Source organism: Bidens hawaiensis, unplaced genomic scaffold, assembly GCF_021521415.1.
Source record: "Bidens hawaiensis isolate Kalapana, Puna unplaced genomic scaffold, B.hawaiensis_p1.1 tig00030548_1, whole genome shotgun sequence".
NCBI classification, from domain to species: Eukaryota; Viridiplantae; Streptophyta; class Magnoliopsida; order Asterales; family Asteraceae; genus Bidens; species Bidens hawaiensis.
The window spans coordinates 25004-42337 of record NW_027495103.1 but is presented as its reverse complement, the minus strand read 5'-3'; the positions used below and the strand labels follow the sequence as shown (position 1 = coordinate 42337).

At 34.2% G+C, this 17334-nt stretch overlaps 1 protein-coding gene and 1 pseudogene across 2 annotated transcripts; one reads left to right on the top strand and one right to left on the bottom strand.

Moving 5' to 3' along the window:
* The first annotated feature begins 205 nt into the window (after nucleotides 1–205).
* LOC143580673 (anthranilate phosphoribosyltransferase, chloroplastic-like) lies at nucleotides 206–7111 on the top strand (annotated as a pseudogene). The gene is made up of 11 exons (XR_013143697.1): nucleotides 206–626; nucleotides 695–756; nucleotides 2965–3096; nucleotides 4098–4259; nucleotides 4603–4686; nucleotides 4848–5036; nucleotides 5200–5290; nucleotides 5566–5625; nucleotides 5845–5963; nucleotides 6567–6710; nucleotides 6891–7111. The product of XR_013143697.1 is annotated as an anthranilate phosphoribosyltransferase, chloroplastic-like (transcript).
* Nucleotides 7112–14160: 7049 nt separating this feature from the next.
* LOC143580668 (small ribosomal subunit protein eS4-like) lies at nucleotides 14161–17001 on the bottom strand. Its single transcript, XM_077063631.1, has 5 exons — nucleotides 16882–17001; nucleotides 15773–15850; nucleotides 15494–15674; nucleotides 14896–14993; nucleotides 14161–14763 (listed from the first exon to the last, which is right to left on the bottom strand). The coding sequence occupies exons 1-5, from the start codon at nucleotides 16882–16884 to the stop codon at nucleotides 14332–14334; spliced, it is 792 nt and encodes a 263-aa protein (XP_076919746.1). The 5' UTR covers nucleotides 16885–17001; the 3' UTR covers nucleotides 14161–14331.
* Nucleotides 17002–17334: the final 333 nt, after the last annotated feature.

Here is a 17334-nt window from a genome sequence, read left to right as displayed (position 1 = left end):
TTAATGTGGATTGAACTCATGCATTGACTTATTGAGTTATTGAGCCTCGTGATTTTACTAATTTAATGTACACCATTATTAAACAATATTAAATGTAGTTAATGAACTTGCCCTCTTTATAGATAGTCTTTTTTTTTCCTTTCTTTGAACTACGAGTTATATATAGAGACATATGATATAATCAAGTGAGAGATCAACGATTACGATGGAGAAGAAGAGCTGTTCAATCGGATTATGCGACATGCAGACCATGATCCATTGTTGCTTAATCATCTTCTTCCTTGGAGGATTAGCAACTATGAGCTTTTATAAAAATAATAATAATGATAACCAAGAAGTTGCATGTCATGACAATATTAGTACTCTTACTCTTACAAATGCAACTACAAATACACGAGTTTTTGATCATCAGGGAGAGTTAAAGACACAACAAACAAGAACAGGCGCTTGCGATTTGTTCTCCGGCAGATGGGTTCATGATAACAAGAGGTCAAGAGTCATTACCCTTTGTATAAAGAAAACGAGTGCCCTTATCTTGAAGATAACTTTGCTTGTCAAACTTATGGCAGAAAGGATTCCGAGTATATGCAATGGAGGTGGCAACCACACGGCTGCGATTTCCCGAGGTCTGATCTCTATCTATCTGTTTAGCTATCTCTGTAAATTTTGAATGATACTATAAGGCCATGTGTAGTGGGCTACAAATTTGAGCGACAAGGGGCGATTACGGGCGAGAACACCATCCCCGGGCGACTAGTTTTTGTCATCGGCTTGTTTGTTGGAAATATTATTATTATATTATTATGTGTGTGTGTGATATATACATATGTGTATATATATTAGGCTACAACACCATTACACCCCTAAAACAAAAACCCTCTCTCTGCTGACTGTGCGCCACATTGCACAAAACGTCACATTTTGTAGCTCCTCCACTACACATAGCCTAATGTGGTGGTTGGAATTAATATTTCCTACTTTATGTGAATAATGATCTAGATGTATAACCATATAACTAGTTTTATGAGTCTTTGGGGTCGCTTATCGATCCGGTACGTAATACCAACAGTCAACTGACGGTCAACTGACGGAAAGGCACAGACTGCCCCGCCCAAATATCACAGACGTCGTCCAAAATGCGCAATTTCGTTTTTAGGGGCTAATCCATCTCCTGCTGATATATCACAGGGAGGCAAATTGGAATTTTCTCGTTTTAGAATAATAACTTCTAAGGCTATGCGTAATGTGGTGAGAAAATGGGTGATTTTGGACTACATATTGGAGGAACACCGCTCCCTCGATTACAAATGGGCGATATATGATTGGGGTGTTTTTGTCGCGCACATTAGTTGTTGGTTTAATATTATTTTAATTTAATGGTATTTGTCTGTGATATATATAGAGCTACAACATCATTACACATATAAAATAAAAACTCCTCTTTTGCTAACTAGACGTCACATGACACAAATTATCTCATTTTGTAGCTCGTTCACTACACATAACCTAAGAAATTCTATTTTTGATAATATATAATGATTTTAGGCAAACAGTCATCAAATTAATTGATATATAACGATTTTCAAGTCGGAGTAATATCGGGTAATTATTAGTTGTATAATAGGTTGATATCACATAACATAATTTAATATTTAATTTACATAAATGATATAAAAACATTACTTTAATATGCTTAAAATTTTATAACTAATACAATATGGGATTTTTTTTTTCATCCATCTATTCTTGATGATTACCTTAAAAGACATCAAAATCTTTAAAATAATCGATACAAAACTAACGCCGTCAAATACAAACGAGATTATCAACACGATGATCTCTAGATATTTTACAATACAAGGAAAATCAATTCATCAAAAACATTAATAAAGAGAGAAGTGGTCAAATTGTTTTTCAAGATTCCAAACATTATCTTACATTGCAAGTTGCAAGTTATTATTCATGTGATGAACACAGAATGAAAGCGAAAGCAAAGGAAAAAAAAATAATTACGAAGTAAATATTGCAATTGCAATTTGGTATTATAGAAATTGAGTAATGGAGATTTGGTTGTTAATTGGTATACATATGATCACAAAACCCAACATGGGGCCAAAATTAAAACATGTGATATTGCTAATCTAACCGGTTTTGCTTGGTGTTAGTTTTTGAGCACTCAAGGGTTATTAATATTATGTTGATTTTTTAAGTATGTTTTTCAGGTACTATTTGTCAGTGACAAGGTCGGAATACATCAATTGATTTGGTCTGGTTCCTAGAAATTCAAGATCTTGTTGTAATCGAGTTGGGTGTCTTTGAGTTCTGAAATTCATGAACATCGCATCCTTCGCTTCCACCTTGGTGGAGTGTGACCACGTACTATTTTAACTTTTTTCCTCCCTCTTTTTATCTTAAAGACTTCTAAACCAAGTTCATCACAAGACAATGAAATAGTAATTATCTATTTGTCAATTCCACTCTATTATCGAAATAAGGGTGTGAGGGAAGTCGTAAGCAAACCAATTCGGGTTCAGATAGTTCCTCAACGCCACCCCTTACGATTCTACAAACTCATTCGAAAAAGAAACCCGAGTATGCAAATCTGAATATAAATACATGACATTAAAAAAATAAGTTATTAATTATATTGAGTTTGTCATACATACCCCTGTGACAACAAAACAATCTGACTTCATCAATGGCTGCCATTCGATTCAACCTTTTATTGTCTTCTTCTTCATCATCATCTGTTATTACAACAACAAAACAACTCAATAGAACCTGTTCTATCAACCTCCACAGCAGCAATGGCAGATTCACCAATTTGACACGTGTTTATTCCAGTAAACACGCGTCCGGTTCGGTATCGAAAACGACGTCGTTCGCGCATGTAGATTAGATTGATTGATTGATTGATTAGGTTATTGGATGTATAATATAATATATTGTTTATGGTGGTAGTAGTTGATTGAAAGAAGGGATTTGACGGAGGATGAAGCAGAAGAGTCGTTGGATTACCTGCTGCAGGATGCGAATGAGGCGTTAATAAGCGCGTTTCTTGTGCTTCTAAGAGCCAAAGGTGAAACTTATGAAGAAGTAAGTCGTATCATAAATTAATCTTCTTTTTCCCCAAATTTGATTGAGGCCTTGATGTTATATAATCAATCTTGTGTAATTTGATGTGATTAAACCTCTTTATTACGGGTGCAAACCAGCCAAGCCTAAAAGTAAGCTCATTTTATAAACGACCCCAAAACCGAAACTTCATTTATCTAGCTCGAGCCGGAACCTCATTTAGCGAGATCGAGCTTAAACGAGCATGTCGTTTATATATATAATAGTTATTAATTAATACATGTAATGTTATGCAAAAATAACTAAATATATATATATATATATATATATATATATATATATATATATATATATATATATATATAAAGTTAATTAATAAATAGTAAACGAGTCGGCTTTAGAATTAGAAATTGATAGGTAAGTTAAACGTGCCAAACTCGGGCTCCGCTCGTTTGCACCCCTAGTCTTGATTGTTGTTGATGTCAATCTATCATAAGTGTATTGTTTGACCATGAAAAGTCAACTTATGCCCAATTTTGAATCCCTTTTAGTAAACCCAATATCAAGTTTATCATATTTATCATGGATGCAAGAGCATAGATGATATGTTTTAATGTTTATCCTTGTGCGTATATCAGTTGAATAAATCAATGTGTATTCAATGTCAAATTGATGATAATTTGACCTTAAGCAATTAGCAGTGAAATGAGTTATGGCTAATTTGTTTATGTTTATTTTGATGATTGAAATTTGTTGTTGCTAGTATTGTTATGAGTTTAACATACCACTCTTGCTAGCTTTTGCTTTTATTATTTTACCAAAATGTAGTGTTTGACCATAAAATGTCAACATATACCCTAGTCTGACCCAAATTTTTTTTAACATAAACATGTATCAAATTCATCATTGATGCAAGAATGTATTATCCCATATGTATGTTCAAAGATTAAACAGTACAAGTTTTTTATTTTTTATACCGATTTATATGAATATTGTGAAATCTTGGAATAATGGGTGTGCAGGTGGTGGGGTTAGCTAAGGCCATGATTAAACACTGTAAAAATGTAGAAGGGCTAGGTGACACGGTGGACATTGTTGGGACAGGTGGCGATGGTGCAAACACTGTAAATATTTCAACTGGATCATCAATATTAGCAGCTGCTTGTGGAGCAAGAGTCGCAAAGGTTGCATTTTGTTTTGATTTTTAGTGAATTATAGCCAAATCTTGAAATGGGTCAATTTAGTTTATGGCTATCTATAATGGGTCAAGCTGGTTAAGCTTAAAGGTTTGACTAAAATGGAGTTATCCAAGGTGGCAATTTTCTTAATGTTTGCATTTTTAATTAATATCTATAAATGGGTCGGTTTGGTTTCTGGGTTATCTTTAACACACTAATTAGTTATAAAATCAAGAATTGGATGAAAGAAGTGTTTGTGGGTTGGCCCAAAACGACCTGACCCCGCCTGCCTGTTTCGTGATTTTTTTTATTTTTTTTTATAAATAATGGTTTAAATTACATGTTGCAGCAAGGTAGCAGGTCAAGCTCATCTGCATGTGGAAGTGCTGATGTTTTAGAAGAATTGGGTGTTGCAATTGAATTAGACCCCGAGGTTTGTAGGTTTCCTATATATAGTATTTTATGTTATTTTTAAATCTTATGTTTTGACATTGTACTTAGCAATAATGAAGTAGTTTGACAAAAAAGACCAAATATTAATTGCTCTTGTTTTGCATATGGTTAATAAGTTAAGTTGGTTATTTAATTAATTAGAGGGTGAAAAGGTGTGTGAACAAGGCAGGGATTGGGTTTATGATGGCACCTGTGTATCATCCCGCAATGCAAATTGTTAGGCCCGTGAGAAAGCAACTAAAAGTGAAAACCGTGTTCAACATCCTCGGTCCTATGTAAAATCCAGCACATGTTCCTTTTGCAGTTGTTGGTGTTTACAAGGAAGACCTAGTTAAGTCTCTTACTAATGACTAATAAGTAATTTAACGAGTCTACGTTGTCACTTTAAATGTTGCACAAAAGAGGACATTGTTTTTGTTGGTATAAGGAGAATTATAGCGTTCGATCACATATATTATTTATTAACTTATATGCAATAATTTATGTTGTATAGGTTCATAAAATGGCAAAAGCACTTCAACGGTTTGGCATGAAAAGAGCACTAGTTGTACACTCTGAAGGCTTAGATGAAATGAGTCCCCTTGGTAAGATCTTTATTACATATATTTATTATATAAAAAAACGAAGTAAAATGTTTGAAATACCAATCAGTCTTTCTTTTCTTGTTCTAATTTGAAATGCCATTTACAAGGTTTAAACCAAAAAACCAAACTTTGTTAAACATTGGGACCAGGGATGAAGGAGAAAAAGGTTGGTGGGGACTAAATCAGTAGCTTTGGGACGAAATCCAAAATTTGGACTAAACCACACAGACCATCCATGTAATTTACTCTTTTTTTTAATTTATCTATATCTACAGGGCCGGGACTTGTTCTTGATGTCACCCAAGATTCCGTTGAGAAGTTCTCGTTCGATCCATGTAAGTTTCTTGCTCAATTGAATTTACATCATAAGTATATATGATCTATAAATTTGTTACATACTATATTTGATAAATACTTATGCTTTATAATGCCAATTGGTAACTTTATTTTTATATACAATATATGTAATCAATATTTAGTACTTTTAAATGGTCTTTGTGTTCATGTTACATGTTCTTTCGTGTTTTAATGAATTTTATGTTGTTATTCAATAGTGGATTTTGGGATGCCTCGTTGCACTGTAGACGACTTGCGCGGTGGAGATGCTAAATATAATGCAGAAATGTTACGGCGAGTATTAGCAGGAGAAAAAGGATCTATTGCTGATGCATTTGTGAGTTTTTTTGTTACTAAAATTTAAACTTGCAATTCTATTGATCATATGGCTCAAAGTTTGACCACATTTGTTGCATTTATGTTTGTGTATTTTATAGTCAAATGCCTAAAGCCAATTAAAGAAAGTACTTTATTATCCTTGCATTAGATATATAAACAAGTTTTATTAGTTTTAGTTGTAGGGGAAACTCAACTTTTTTCATCATAAATGAGGTTTTCTATATAATTTTAATCTTTGGTTCCTAAATTTTTTTCATTTGAAAATTTTTATCTTTCCATTTTAGTGACGGATATTTTTTAATTACGGGTCAAAATTGGTACTTTTTTAGTGGTTGCGGTACATTTGATTGAGTTCGATAGACTTGCAAACGTCTTTTATTTTTTATTTTTAATTCTATTAATAGTTAATCTGTCAAGTATGAATACAAAACCTATTATATTAAAAATAGTTTATGATATTTTGAATAAGGTGATTTAGTTTTAACCCGTTTGATATTTTTAACTAACATCTAATTTAAATTGTTCAACTTAATTATAATAGATACCACATTCATCTAAAAGGTCAACTTTTAAGACTGTGTTAACAAGAAATCTTTTACAGGCACTCAATGCAGCTGCAGCGTTGTTAGTGAGCGGGCATGTAGATAGCCTAGGAGAGGGAGTGGCTGTGGCCCGTGAGACATTAGAATCTGGAAATGCGATCTCAACCCTTGATTCATGGATAGATATCTCTAACAACTCACTGGTAAGCCCATTGGTTTCTCTTTCAACGGCATAACCACCGACTAGCAAGACACTAAGCACATTGGTTCTTTCAAGTTAGTAATTTTGGGTCGGGCTGGTGGGTTTTGGTACATGTTGAAACATGTTGGACTTTCAATAAAAAAGTTTGCTTTATTAACATACTTGACCCTTGTATTTGCAGAATGTTCAATTGGCAGCATAAATTTCAATAAATGAATTTTGAGTTTGAAGGTGGGAAATTGTGTAGATTTATTTCAGGCGGATTAACAAGCAAAAAAGAGCCCCGAATCAGTTTCTTGAATGTCTTTTATATAATTTAGGGTTTATGATGTTTTATGTTTCTTGAACGTTTTCTTCTTGTATCCTACAAAGATTATAGAAAATTTTTTGGCTTTAATAAATCAACCAATAACATACTGACTTGTAATCCAACCTTTACTGGATCGAACCTGACTAATTGAATAATCAAACTGAAGGCCTGACAGACACGTGCTGGGTTGGGCCGGACTGAATTCAGTTTTTTTTTCTTTTTGTATTTTGAGATGGTTTTATGGTGGGTTGCAAACTCCAGTAGACTCCTTTTTATGGCCAACTATACACTAGTTTGTGACTAGTCAACCTGAAAAATCGGTCTTATTTTAACAATAAATCGGTCTCGGGTCGGTCTTGATCTTGTGCCAAAGGTAACCTACATCTGAAAAAAAAGGACTGAATACAAATTTTGACTTATTTTGTTGACCTAAAATAACACAGATGATGGCATCGATTGATACCTATTACAGTCAGGTTAATTCGACGCAATTAGCGATCAATACATATGTAATTTGCTTTTAATCATTCAAACTACTTACAATCGAATTGTTCAATAATTGTTGCTTTCATTCTCATGGTACATATTCTTCTAAATTGTAATGGGCCAGGTTAAATGTACCCTCTCCATTGCTAACCATACATCCTTCCCTGAACTTTCATTTTTCTTAACATTTGTAATTGAAATGTTATTCCTTCTTATTTTATTTTATAAATAATTATCTCAAAATATCAAATAAAAAACCATTAAGTTTTTTTTTCTTTTACAGTCTTTTTATATATTGTTATAATTGATTTATTATTTTATTTCTTTAAGATCTTATAAAAAGTTTGATTAATTTTTTACATGACTCTCCTGTAGCCAGCCACACAACAAACCGCACCCATTCATACCGAAAGCTATGCATCCATAACCCGTGTGATTACCATTGTTGAAACTTAAACGAAAACCACGCTTTAATATTATATATGTGATATGAGATTCAATATGAGCCAAGTAGTCGTCAACCAGTCACAAAAGTTATTATACCTAACAACTAGTTAAGTGTAGGGGTTATCCCGTTCATGTTAAAAATATATTAACTTATTTCACGTATCTGCTCTTTTTAAATAACTTATCTAATCTTATATATATCACGTTATGTCTATTTTATATTTGTAAGAATTTTATGAAGGTAAATATAATTTTTTTTAGGTGGTTTCCATGTAACGAACGGGCTACCGTGGTTGGTTTATCTATGGCAAGACTGACTCGCTATCACCTCACCGTGGTTGGTTTATCCATGTAACGAACGTGCTACCAAATATGTATAAATAAGTAGAGAATCCTAACATTGACTCGAATCCTAACTTATTTGATGATTAGCATTTATCCTTATTTCCAACATTTCAGAGCTTATTATAACCTCACCCAACATTTATATATCACACTAACCACATTTTCTATACCATTTGAACTCAACCATGTAGTTTATGCTATTCTACAACATCAACACGACTTGATCAATTACATCAAAGTTCCACATAACGAACATCGACAAAGAAGCCAGCTAGATGGATAAATAAATTGTGTTAGGATCTTATTCCCTTTATTTGTAGAAAGCTTTCATACGAATCCAATGAATAGTATTTAAGTTGTAGCGAAATAAAATCTCCAATATCGAGTTTTATTGTTCCTTGTAATGTTTTTGGCATTTGAAGAAGAGTGAATCATCTCCCACATCACTTGTATGTCTTCATATCCTCCACAAGCCTCCATATCTTTGTACAAACTCACCATCCCATTTTTATGCTCTACAATCATCATGATTAATATTATATTATACTATATACAACTTGAATATGAGGAAGATTATCTAGCTAGTGTCTTTACCTTTAGCTTTGTTTTGGAGACATGATCTTAACTTGAAGAGAAAGCCTTTTGTTGATGAAAGAAAAGAGTTTCTGTATTTGAAGCAATGCCAACTCCTCATTGTCCACTATTCTAAGTCAACTTCACCACTCACTCTCTTACTTTCTTTAGATATGTGAGTGTGTGTGTATATATATATATTAAAGCAAAGGCCAATAGTTGCCTTGCTACAACATAAACCACAATGGACAAAGAAGAAGGTAACACCCTATGAGACAAGAAGCCTAGCAATTCTAATTATATTGCTTGTCATTATCTTACTGTTTTAAGAAGAATTATATGTACACCAAAATAATAATTAAGAAGGTTAATGATACGCTTTGTGCATATTTTAAATTTAATTCAAACACTTTCAAATTATTTAGAAATAATTAGGCGATCTCATGTGACATGTGGCTTAAGGGCGAGGGTATGTGTCTGTGTCATAATTACGCACAATGTTAAATAGTTACATACATGTTACGCAACATATATAACTAATACACATAATATTATGCCACGTATATAATTATATATGTGTAATGTATATGAATATCCACACAAGCTATGTTTAAGTATATATACGAATATCCACGCAAGCTATGTTTAAGTATGCGCACAATTACATAGTTGTGCATGTTTAGCATTATATATTGACATTTTAGGATAGAAAATGTTGAAAATTTTATAAAACAGCCCTTTATTCAAAATCAATTTAGCTAAATTATTGATTTTCATAGTAAGTTTTTACAAAGAGTATTAATAATAAAGTGTATAAAAGTTTAAAAGTTTAAAGAAAGTAACTGAACTACATAAATGGCAACAATAGTGGGCTTTTTCTTTTTAATTTATCCTTCTAAGCCATTTAGAGAGTGTTTGGGATTTCTTATTTTAGCTTCTTATAGCTTATAACATATGGGTTATAAGTTCTAATGTGTTTGAAAAAGTTAGGTTTTGTGAGTGTATAATGTATAAGTTACAACTTTGTAACTTATACCTTAAGCCTTAAATAAGTTATAAGGAGGTAAATAAGAAATCCCAAACGCCACCTTAATTCGTCCATACATGTGCCACCCCCTATTATATAGTGTATCAACCATTATTTATTCGTTCAACAACAATCAAATCTACTCCTTGAAATTTTACACAAATGTTTATCACGAAACTCGAATCCTCGACCTTTCTTAAGGGAGAGAGCGCCTTACAACATACCAAAATACCATTGAACTAAATACTCTTTGGTATCAACCTTTTAAACTTCACACATTTATACTCTCATCCATCGTTACAAACCATACAAGTCAAGCATTACTTTCCTAATTAAGGCATATATTAATAATTGAATTCCATCCTAAAAAAGGATGATTATTGATTTAATCTTGAGGTGAGAGCATATACTTAAGTGTGAGCTTATTTTAAAGGAAAATGACAACCTAAGTAGGAAGGATCTTTGGCATTTTTCCCCCAATTTTTCTAGTAATTCAAGATTCTATTTGAAATAAATAATTATTAGAAGGTGGTGATGGGGCCATATATATATATGGTCAAACGGTTTGTTGGTTTTTCTTTTGAAATTTTGTGTTTGTAAACCTCCATTCTTTTGCATATTATACATAACACATCATTGATGATAAAATACATACAAGGATTACATATTATGTTAAATATACACTTTCTTATGTAAGATAACAGTAAATTGTTTTTACCTTATTATTAAGAAAAAAATAATAATGTGTGCTTCTATCACTTGAGTGAAGGTAGTTGAAAATGGGAATATTGGCAAAATGACAAGTGGTAAAGCATGTGCTATTTACCAACTTTTGTTATTTTAGGTTTACCTGCCAAAGTCACATTCTTTTTCAATTGTGATACAAACAAAAATAAACAGTAAAATGATATTCATAAAACTAGTATGTTGATGGAGGCAGGTAACATAATACTATAAGAAATAGAGAATGAAAAGATATAGAAAAATCTATCAACAACTCAAAAACTACTCTCGAGGCGGAAATTGGTAGAATTCCTACTCGAGAGGCGCTTGAAAAAAGGAACATTACAGTGACGGATAAAATGTGTGCCGTATGCGATCGGCGGATCATATTCTCACGGTACGGTAGCGGCGGTTAGTCGTGCACAAAAAACCAGTTCCGGAACCTAACTGGTGGAACCGAACCGGAACCGGTTCCAGTTCCTACCCGGTTGGCCCAATACCCGGTTTGGGTATTTTTGTACCCGAAAATCGTACCCGGTTCTCCTATTTGTATGTCCCCATCGGTTCCAACCCGGTTCCTAATTGTAACCGGTTCGGTTCCTACCCGAAAAAACCGGTTCCGGCGGGTTTTTTTTGAAAAGTCAAACACAGGTCAAACTAGCCGTTGGAACCGGTTCCAACGGTAATATAGCCGGTGGAACCGGTTTTTGAGACACAAAATAGCCGTTGTAACCGGTTCCAACGGTAATATAGCCGTTGGAACCGGTTCTTGTAGCCCAAAAACTATATATAAGTTGTTTTCCATTACTTGTTTCACCACCAAACTCAAAAACAAACTAAAATACTACTCCTTTAGCAAACTCGTTCCGTTACCCGACCATCCAACTAAATATTATTATGGCACCCATCAAAAAAACTAACAAGAAGGCTAAGAAGAGTGTTTTTGTTGCCCCCGTTCCTGCTACGGAGGACCCAAGGGTTGTTACGGTAGTCAACCATAACCGCAACGAAGACATATGGAAGAATTGGGATTTGATTGTGGATGATGAAGGTTATCAAAAGGCTCGTTGCAAACTATGTGGTTCACTATTAAAGCACGATTCCAACTCTACTTTGAGAAAGCACATCGAGAAGCCATATTGCAAGGCGTTGAAAGGGATCGGCATCTAAGAGGCAAAGAGGAAACACACCAACTAGCGAACTTGGTCGATATAGTGGAGCAAACTATGTTGAGGGCGCAATGGTCGACGAAATTCGCAATATTGATTTGTTGGCTTGGTGGAAAGGTAAACAAAACGAATTTCCCATTCTATCCGCCATGGCTCGTGATTTGCTTGCCGTACAAGCCTCAACGGTTGCTTCCGAATCGGTTTTTTCTCTTAGTGGGAGGGTGTTATCTATGCGAAGAACAAAATTAACTCCCGAGTCTCTAGAGGTTTGCATTTGCCTAAAGGACCATTTGGATGCGGTGGATCGTGTAAAACACAAGGCGAACTTTGAAGACGAAATACCAATAGAGCGTCATATTCATGATGAAGAGGCGGAGGACGGGGTTTCTTCCGATAACGAAGACGAAGGTGAAGACGAGAATGAAGACGAAGAAGAGTTGTAATTTGTGTTTTTTATTTGTTTTAGTAAAATTATTTGTAACTTGTTCAACTAATATTTAGTTTTGACTTGTTTAATTATAATTACTTTTGTTACTCATGATTAATTTTTTGTTACTTTTTTAATGACGACGAACATTTTATTTATTTAAACAATAACTATTACAAACATTATTAAAACATAAACGATACTAAACATAACAACTAAAACTTAAAAAACAAAGTCCGTCGTTTTAATTCGGGAATACTTATTTTTGGGTTGTAGAGCCGGACGATTCTCCCACTTCCGCTTTTTTAGCATCCAAACTTCTTTTCTCTCGACAATACTTATTTGTATGTTTTCGTAATGTCGAGTTGGACCATGCTTTAAGAAACTTCGAGCAATATTTGCAACGTGCCATCTCATGTGAGTCGGTCATCAGACACAAATCGTAATGAACCCAAACATCGGGGCATCTTGTTGTTTCGATCACAATAACAACATCATCATTAGTTGCCATTTGTTGTCGGTTTAAGCTTAATTGTGTTTTGGAATGTGTTTTATAGTTTTGGAAGTGGTTTAACAAGTACACACTCATACATTGATATTTATAGAATGAAAATTAGCTAAATATAGTAATAAAACCGGTTCCAACGGTCAAAAACGGCTATATAGCCGTTGGAACCGGTTTCTAACGGCTATAATGTTTGAATTTCAAAAAAAAACCGGTGGAACCGGTTTTACGTAATAACCGGTCCCGGTTCCAACCCTACCCGGTTCCTAAAAGTTTGCATTTCTGGGCATCGGTTCGGGTCGGTAACCGAACCGGTTCCTGACTGGAACCGGTGTCATTTTGTAACCGGTGTGAAAAAAACCGGTTCCGAACCGGTTCGGGTTTTCAAGGTGAACCCGATTTGTGCACGTTTAGCGGCGGTGGTGTGGGATCATATTAGTCGTTGGTGTAAAGTGCCTCCTATCTTTGGGTTCTCGGTGAGAGACTTGCTTGAGAACTTCACAAGACTACTAATCTTAGAACGATTGAGAAGGAGACGTTCCATGGGATTGTGATTATCGCATGTTGGAGAATTTGGAAGGCTAGAAATGAAAAGGTTCACATTTCGAAAAAAAGAAAAAAAAACTCAAAAACTAGATCAAAGAGAAAAATATGTTTACATATGTTTCATAGTTTCTAGATAAACTTCATACTTCTTACAATTTGACCAAACAAATCCAGGTACTAGAGTGACTACGGGAACTAGAGGTGCACAAATCGGTTTTTTTAAAAAAACCGGTTCGGTTAATAACCGGACCGGTTTTTCTTGGCCTGGAAAAAAACCGGTTTTTAAATAACCGGACCGGTTTATTAACCGGTTTTTTTGGTGCAAAACTCGGACCGGTCTAACCGGTTAGGACCGGTTTAGAAACCGGTTAGAACCGGTTAATAACCGGTTTTTTTAATTAACCGGTTTTTTTTTAAAAATAACCGGTTAATAACCGTTTTTTTCATAATAACCGGTTTTAAAATTAACCGGTTTTTTCCATAACCGGTTCAGTAACCGGTTTTTTCTCTAGAACTTGTAACCGATATACGAACCGGCGGTTACTAAACCGGTCAAACCGGTTTTTAAATAACCGGTTTTTGTAAAAACCGGTTTTCGGTTTAAACCGTTGAACCGATTCACCAACCGGTTTTTTTGCCCATCTCTAACGGGAACCCCACCGCCACCCTCATGCATATAGCCAGCGAACGTTGCAGGCTGTGGTTAGGGACTGGAGTCCCCGCAGAACGAAGTTCTGCTTGTGTGAGAATTACACGTGCATGGGTTAAGATCCACTGTCAATGTATGCAGGTTTCGACGGGTATAAATAACTGAATAAGACAGATGAGGTATACCTTGAGAATATTGTATTTAAACTAAAACAAAAGATGTACAAAATCAAAAAGCTAGAGGCAAAAAGTGAACAAACATAGACAATATTAAAAAACTTGAGGCAAAAAGTTTACCGTTTCATAACAAATTAACCAAAATAAAAACACAAGTCCGAAATTGTACCATAACAAAAGCAGTTAAAACAACCAAACAACCTTAAACAAAAACAAGAAACCTTATAACAAAAGACAACCTAAGCAGTAGCTTCTTTCGCAGCCTGTCTCTTCCTAGCCTCTTCAATGATAGTCAACTTGATACCCTTACCCTTAGGTAAAGACACCCACGGTTTTGACCCCTTTCCGAGGGTAAAAACATTACCCAAACGAGTAGCAAACTCATGACCAGTTGCGTCTTGAATGTGAACGGTTTCAAAGCTGCCCTTATGCTTTTCTCTGTTCTTGAGGATCCCAACACGGCCTGTGTTTCTTCCACCGGTAACCATGACCACATTTCCAACATCAAACTTGATAAAGTCAACAATCTTGTTTGACTCTAGATCGAGCTTGATGGTGTCGTTGGCTTTGATGAGCGGGTCGGGGTAACGAATGGTTCGACCGTCATAAGTGTTGATGTATGGGATGCCCTTTGATCCGAACTGAACCGAACAAACCTTGCACAACTTAAACTGCAATTAACAAAAAACAGTACACAATTAATGTTACATACTGCAATATACTAATGTTACATATCTGTTGAAACTGCAATAAAACTGTAACTAATACATCGAATGATAAACTTTTAAAATAATACTACAAACCTTTGACTCTTCATCTCTGATTGAGTGCAACCTAAATCGACCTTTGGTGTCGTAAAGAAGGCGGAAGCTTTCATTGGTCTTAGGGATAGAAACAACATCTGTTCCAAACAAAAGCCAACACAATACAAATACATAAATTAGATCAAAAATAAGTTCTGTTTAATAACAGCTGTGTAATACCAAAGTACATACAAACTTATGATAATCCCAAATATTTCATGTAAACAGTGGCAAAATTTTATATAATCAAAAACTATAACTTCTAGCAAGAAGCTAAAGTACAATATAAAATACAATATCTCTTTATCCCCTCAAAACGATTCTAGGGTTAAAGTTAAACAAATTGTTGCAGCCAATAATTTTTAATTTAAACCTGTTTTTAACAATGTCTAAGATAAAAATATATTACCAGAACCATTAATTTAACTTTAACTTAAAAAAGGTGCCAAGTGGATCAAGGGGTATTGCATCTTGCATTGTGATCTAGCTACTAGCCAAAAGCTAAACTTTTGGTAAGTTAAAATCACCACCATTTGAAAAAACTATAAATATATAAAGGAACAATAAAAACAAACGTAAAAATGGTAAGGGAACTGACCCATGAATCCAGCAGGGTATGTCTTGTCGGTCCTGACCTTGTTGTCAACAAGAACATGACGCTGCATCAAGATGGACTGCACCTCACGGTATGTCAAAGCATACTTCAACCTGTTCCTTAAAATAAGAATCAACGGAAGGCATTCCCTGGATTTGTGTGGCCCAGATGATGGCTTGGGAGCCTGCAAAAAAATCATCAAATAAAAATGTTAAAACTAGATATTAAAACAATTTTATTTAAAAAAAAGAGAGAAATAAATAGTAAAGAAGAGTAACTTACAAAAGCACCACCAAGTTTGTCAAGCATCCAATGTTTCGGGGCATTGAGCCTCTTCAGATGCTTCTTGAGTCCACGAGCCTTTAATAAGGTCAAAATATTGTTAGCTATGTCAGTCAATTCGTAAGTATAAGTTCATTGCTACATAACTTGAGGAATAAAGCATCAAACTGCTTAAAGTAACATTATACAGCCGAAAAACAACACAAATAAGCAAAATAACTCAAAAACCCAAGTGCCTTGTTAAATAATGCAAACCAATACTAACGAAATCACAATGTTCTTCATAACAAAAAAATCCATTTTGACAATAAGTTACAAACTGTCAACGACAGTCAACCTTGAGTTTTTAACTAGACAACACAAAACCATAAATAAATAAATAAATAAGGATTAGAGCAAATCACAATTCTCAAACAAATTCAACAAAAACATTAACAAATGATGTCACGTAAATAAAACACACACACACACATATATAAATATATATATATGTGTGTGTGTGTGTGTGTGTGTGTGTGTGTATTTACATGCAAATTAACATAACAAAACAAATAAATTCTTAAGATCACCAAGAATAAACACGATACAAAGGAAAACAAAATAACAAAAAAAAAATCAAAAATGTGCAAAAATTATGTAACATTTCATTAATTCAAGCCACATTAGTAGCAAAATCCTTATGTTCATCAAACTATCCATGACAATAAATCTTAAGGTTTTAGCTAAACAACACAAAAGTAAAACTAAAAATTAAAAAAAAAAAAGCATAACAACTTCCAAAAAATTGCTGAAAAACAAGAATAAAAAATATATCAAATATTCAAATCACACTATCAAACAATTTCAGCTAAATTATTAACAAATACAGTCACATAAATAAATACAAATTAACATAACAGAGCATATGAATTCAAAATTTCACAAATAATCACATAAACAAGCTAAAACTTTAACACACACTGTGACATCAATAAAGCACATAAATTGGTTTAAAAAAACATAGCTTGAAATCAAATAACATACACAGCTGAGCAATTAACAATCAACCATTTAATAAACCTAATATCCATATTTAAGCTTCAATACTACATTGAGTACAGTAACGGTACCATGGTTACGGTGTCCGGTGGGAGATCTGAGCTCCTATGAAATTGTTCTACGGCCGCACCACTGCAGTCTTCCTCTTAAGCTGTCAATTTTATAAACCCTAGATTATTATTATGTGTTTATATACTTTGGAAACCTATTTTATTTTATTTCATGGGCTTCTTATTATTATGTGAGCTGGTAACTGCACCTGGGCTTTGTTTTTTTATTGTATATGAAGCCTGGCCCAGATATGTGCTAAGGTAAAGATCAAATGTGCTGAATTAGGGGCTAGAGCTTGGCATAAAACCCGGTATACCCGACCCATATGTATGAACCAGGTTTCAGGCTTTCAGCTCACAGAGATACCAAACCGGTTCCTTCTCTACCCAGTCAAAACACCCGATAAAAAGCGAGCATAACCGGTCAAAAACTCAACCCGGTTCCTGAAAAAAGTCCACTTTACCACCTTTAGA

Coding starts and splice junctions, on each gene's coding strand:
- LOC143580668 (XM_077063631.1), bottom strand. Junction 15,675..15,772: donor ACAAACTTGGTGGTGCTTTT/GTAAGTTACTCT, acceptor ATTTTTTTGCAG/GCTCCCAAGCCATCATCTGG. Junction 14,764..14,895: donor TCAGAGATGAAGAGTCAAAG/GTTTGTAGTATT, acceptor TGTTAATTGCAG/TTTAAGTTGTGCAAGGTTTG.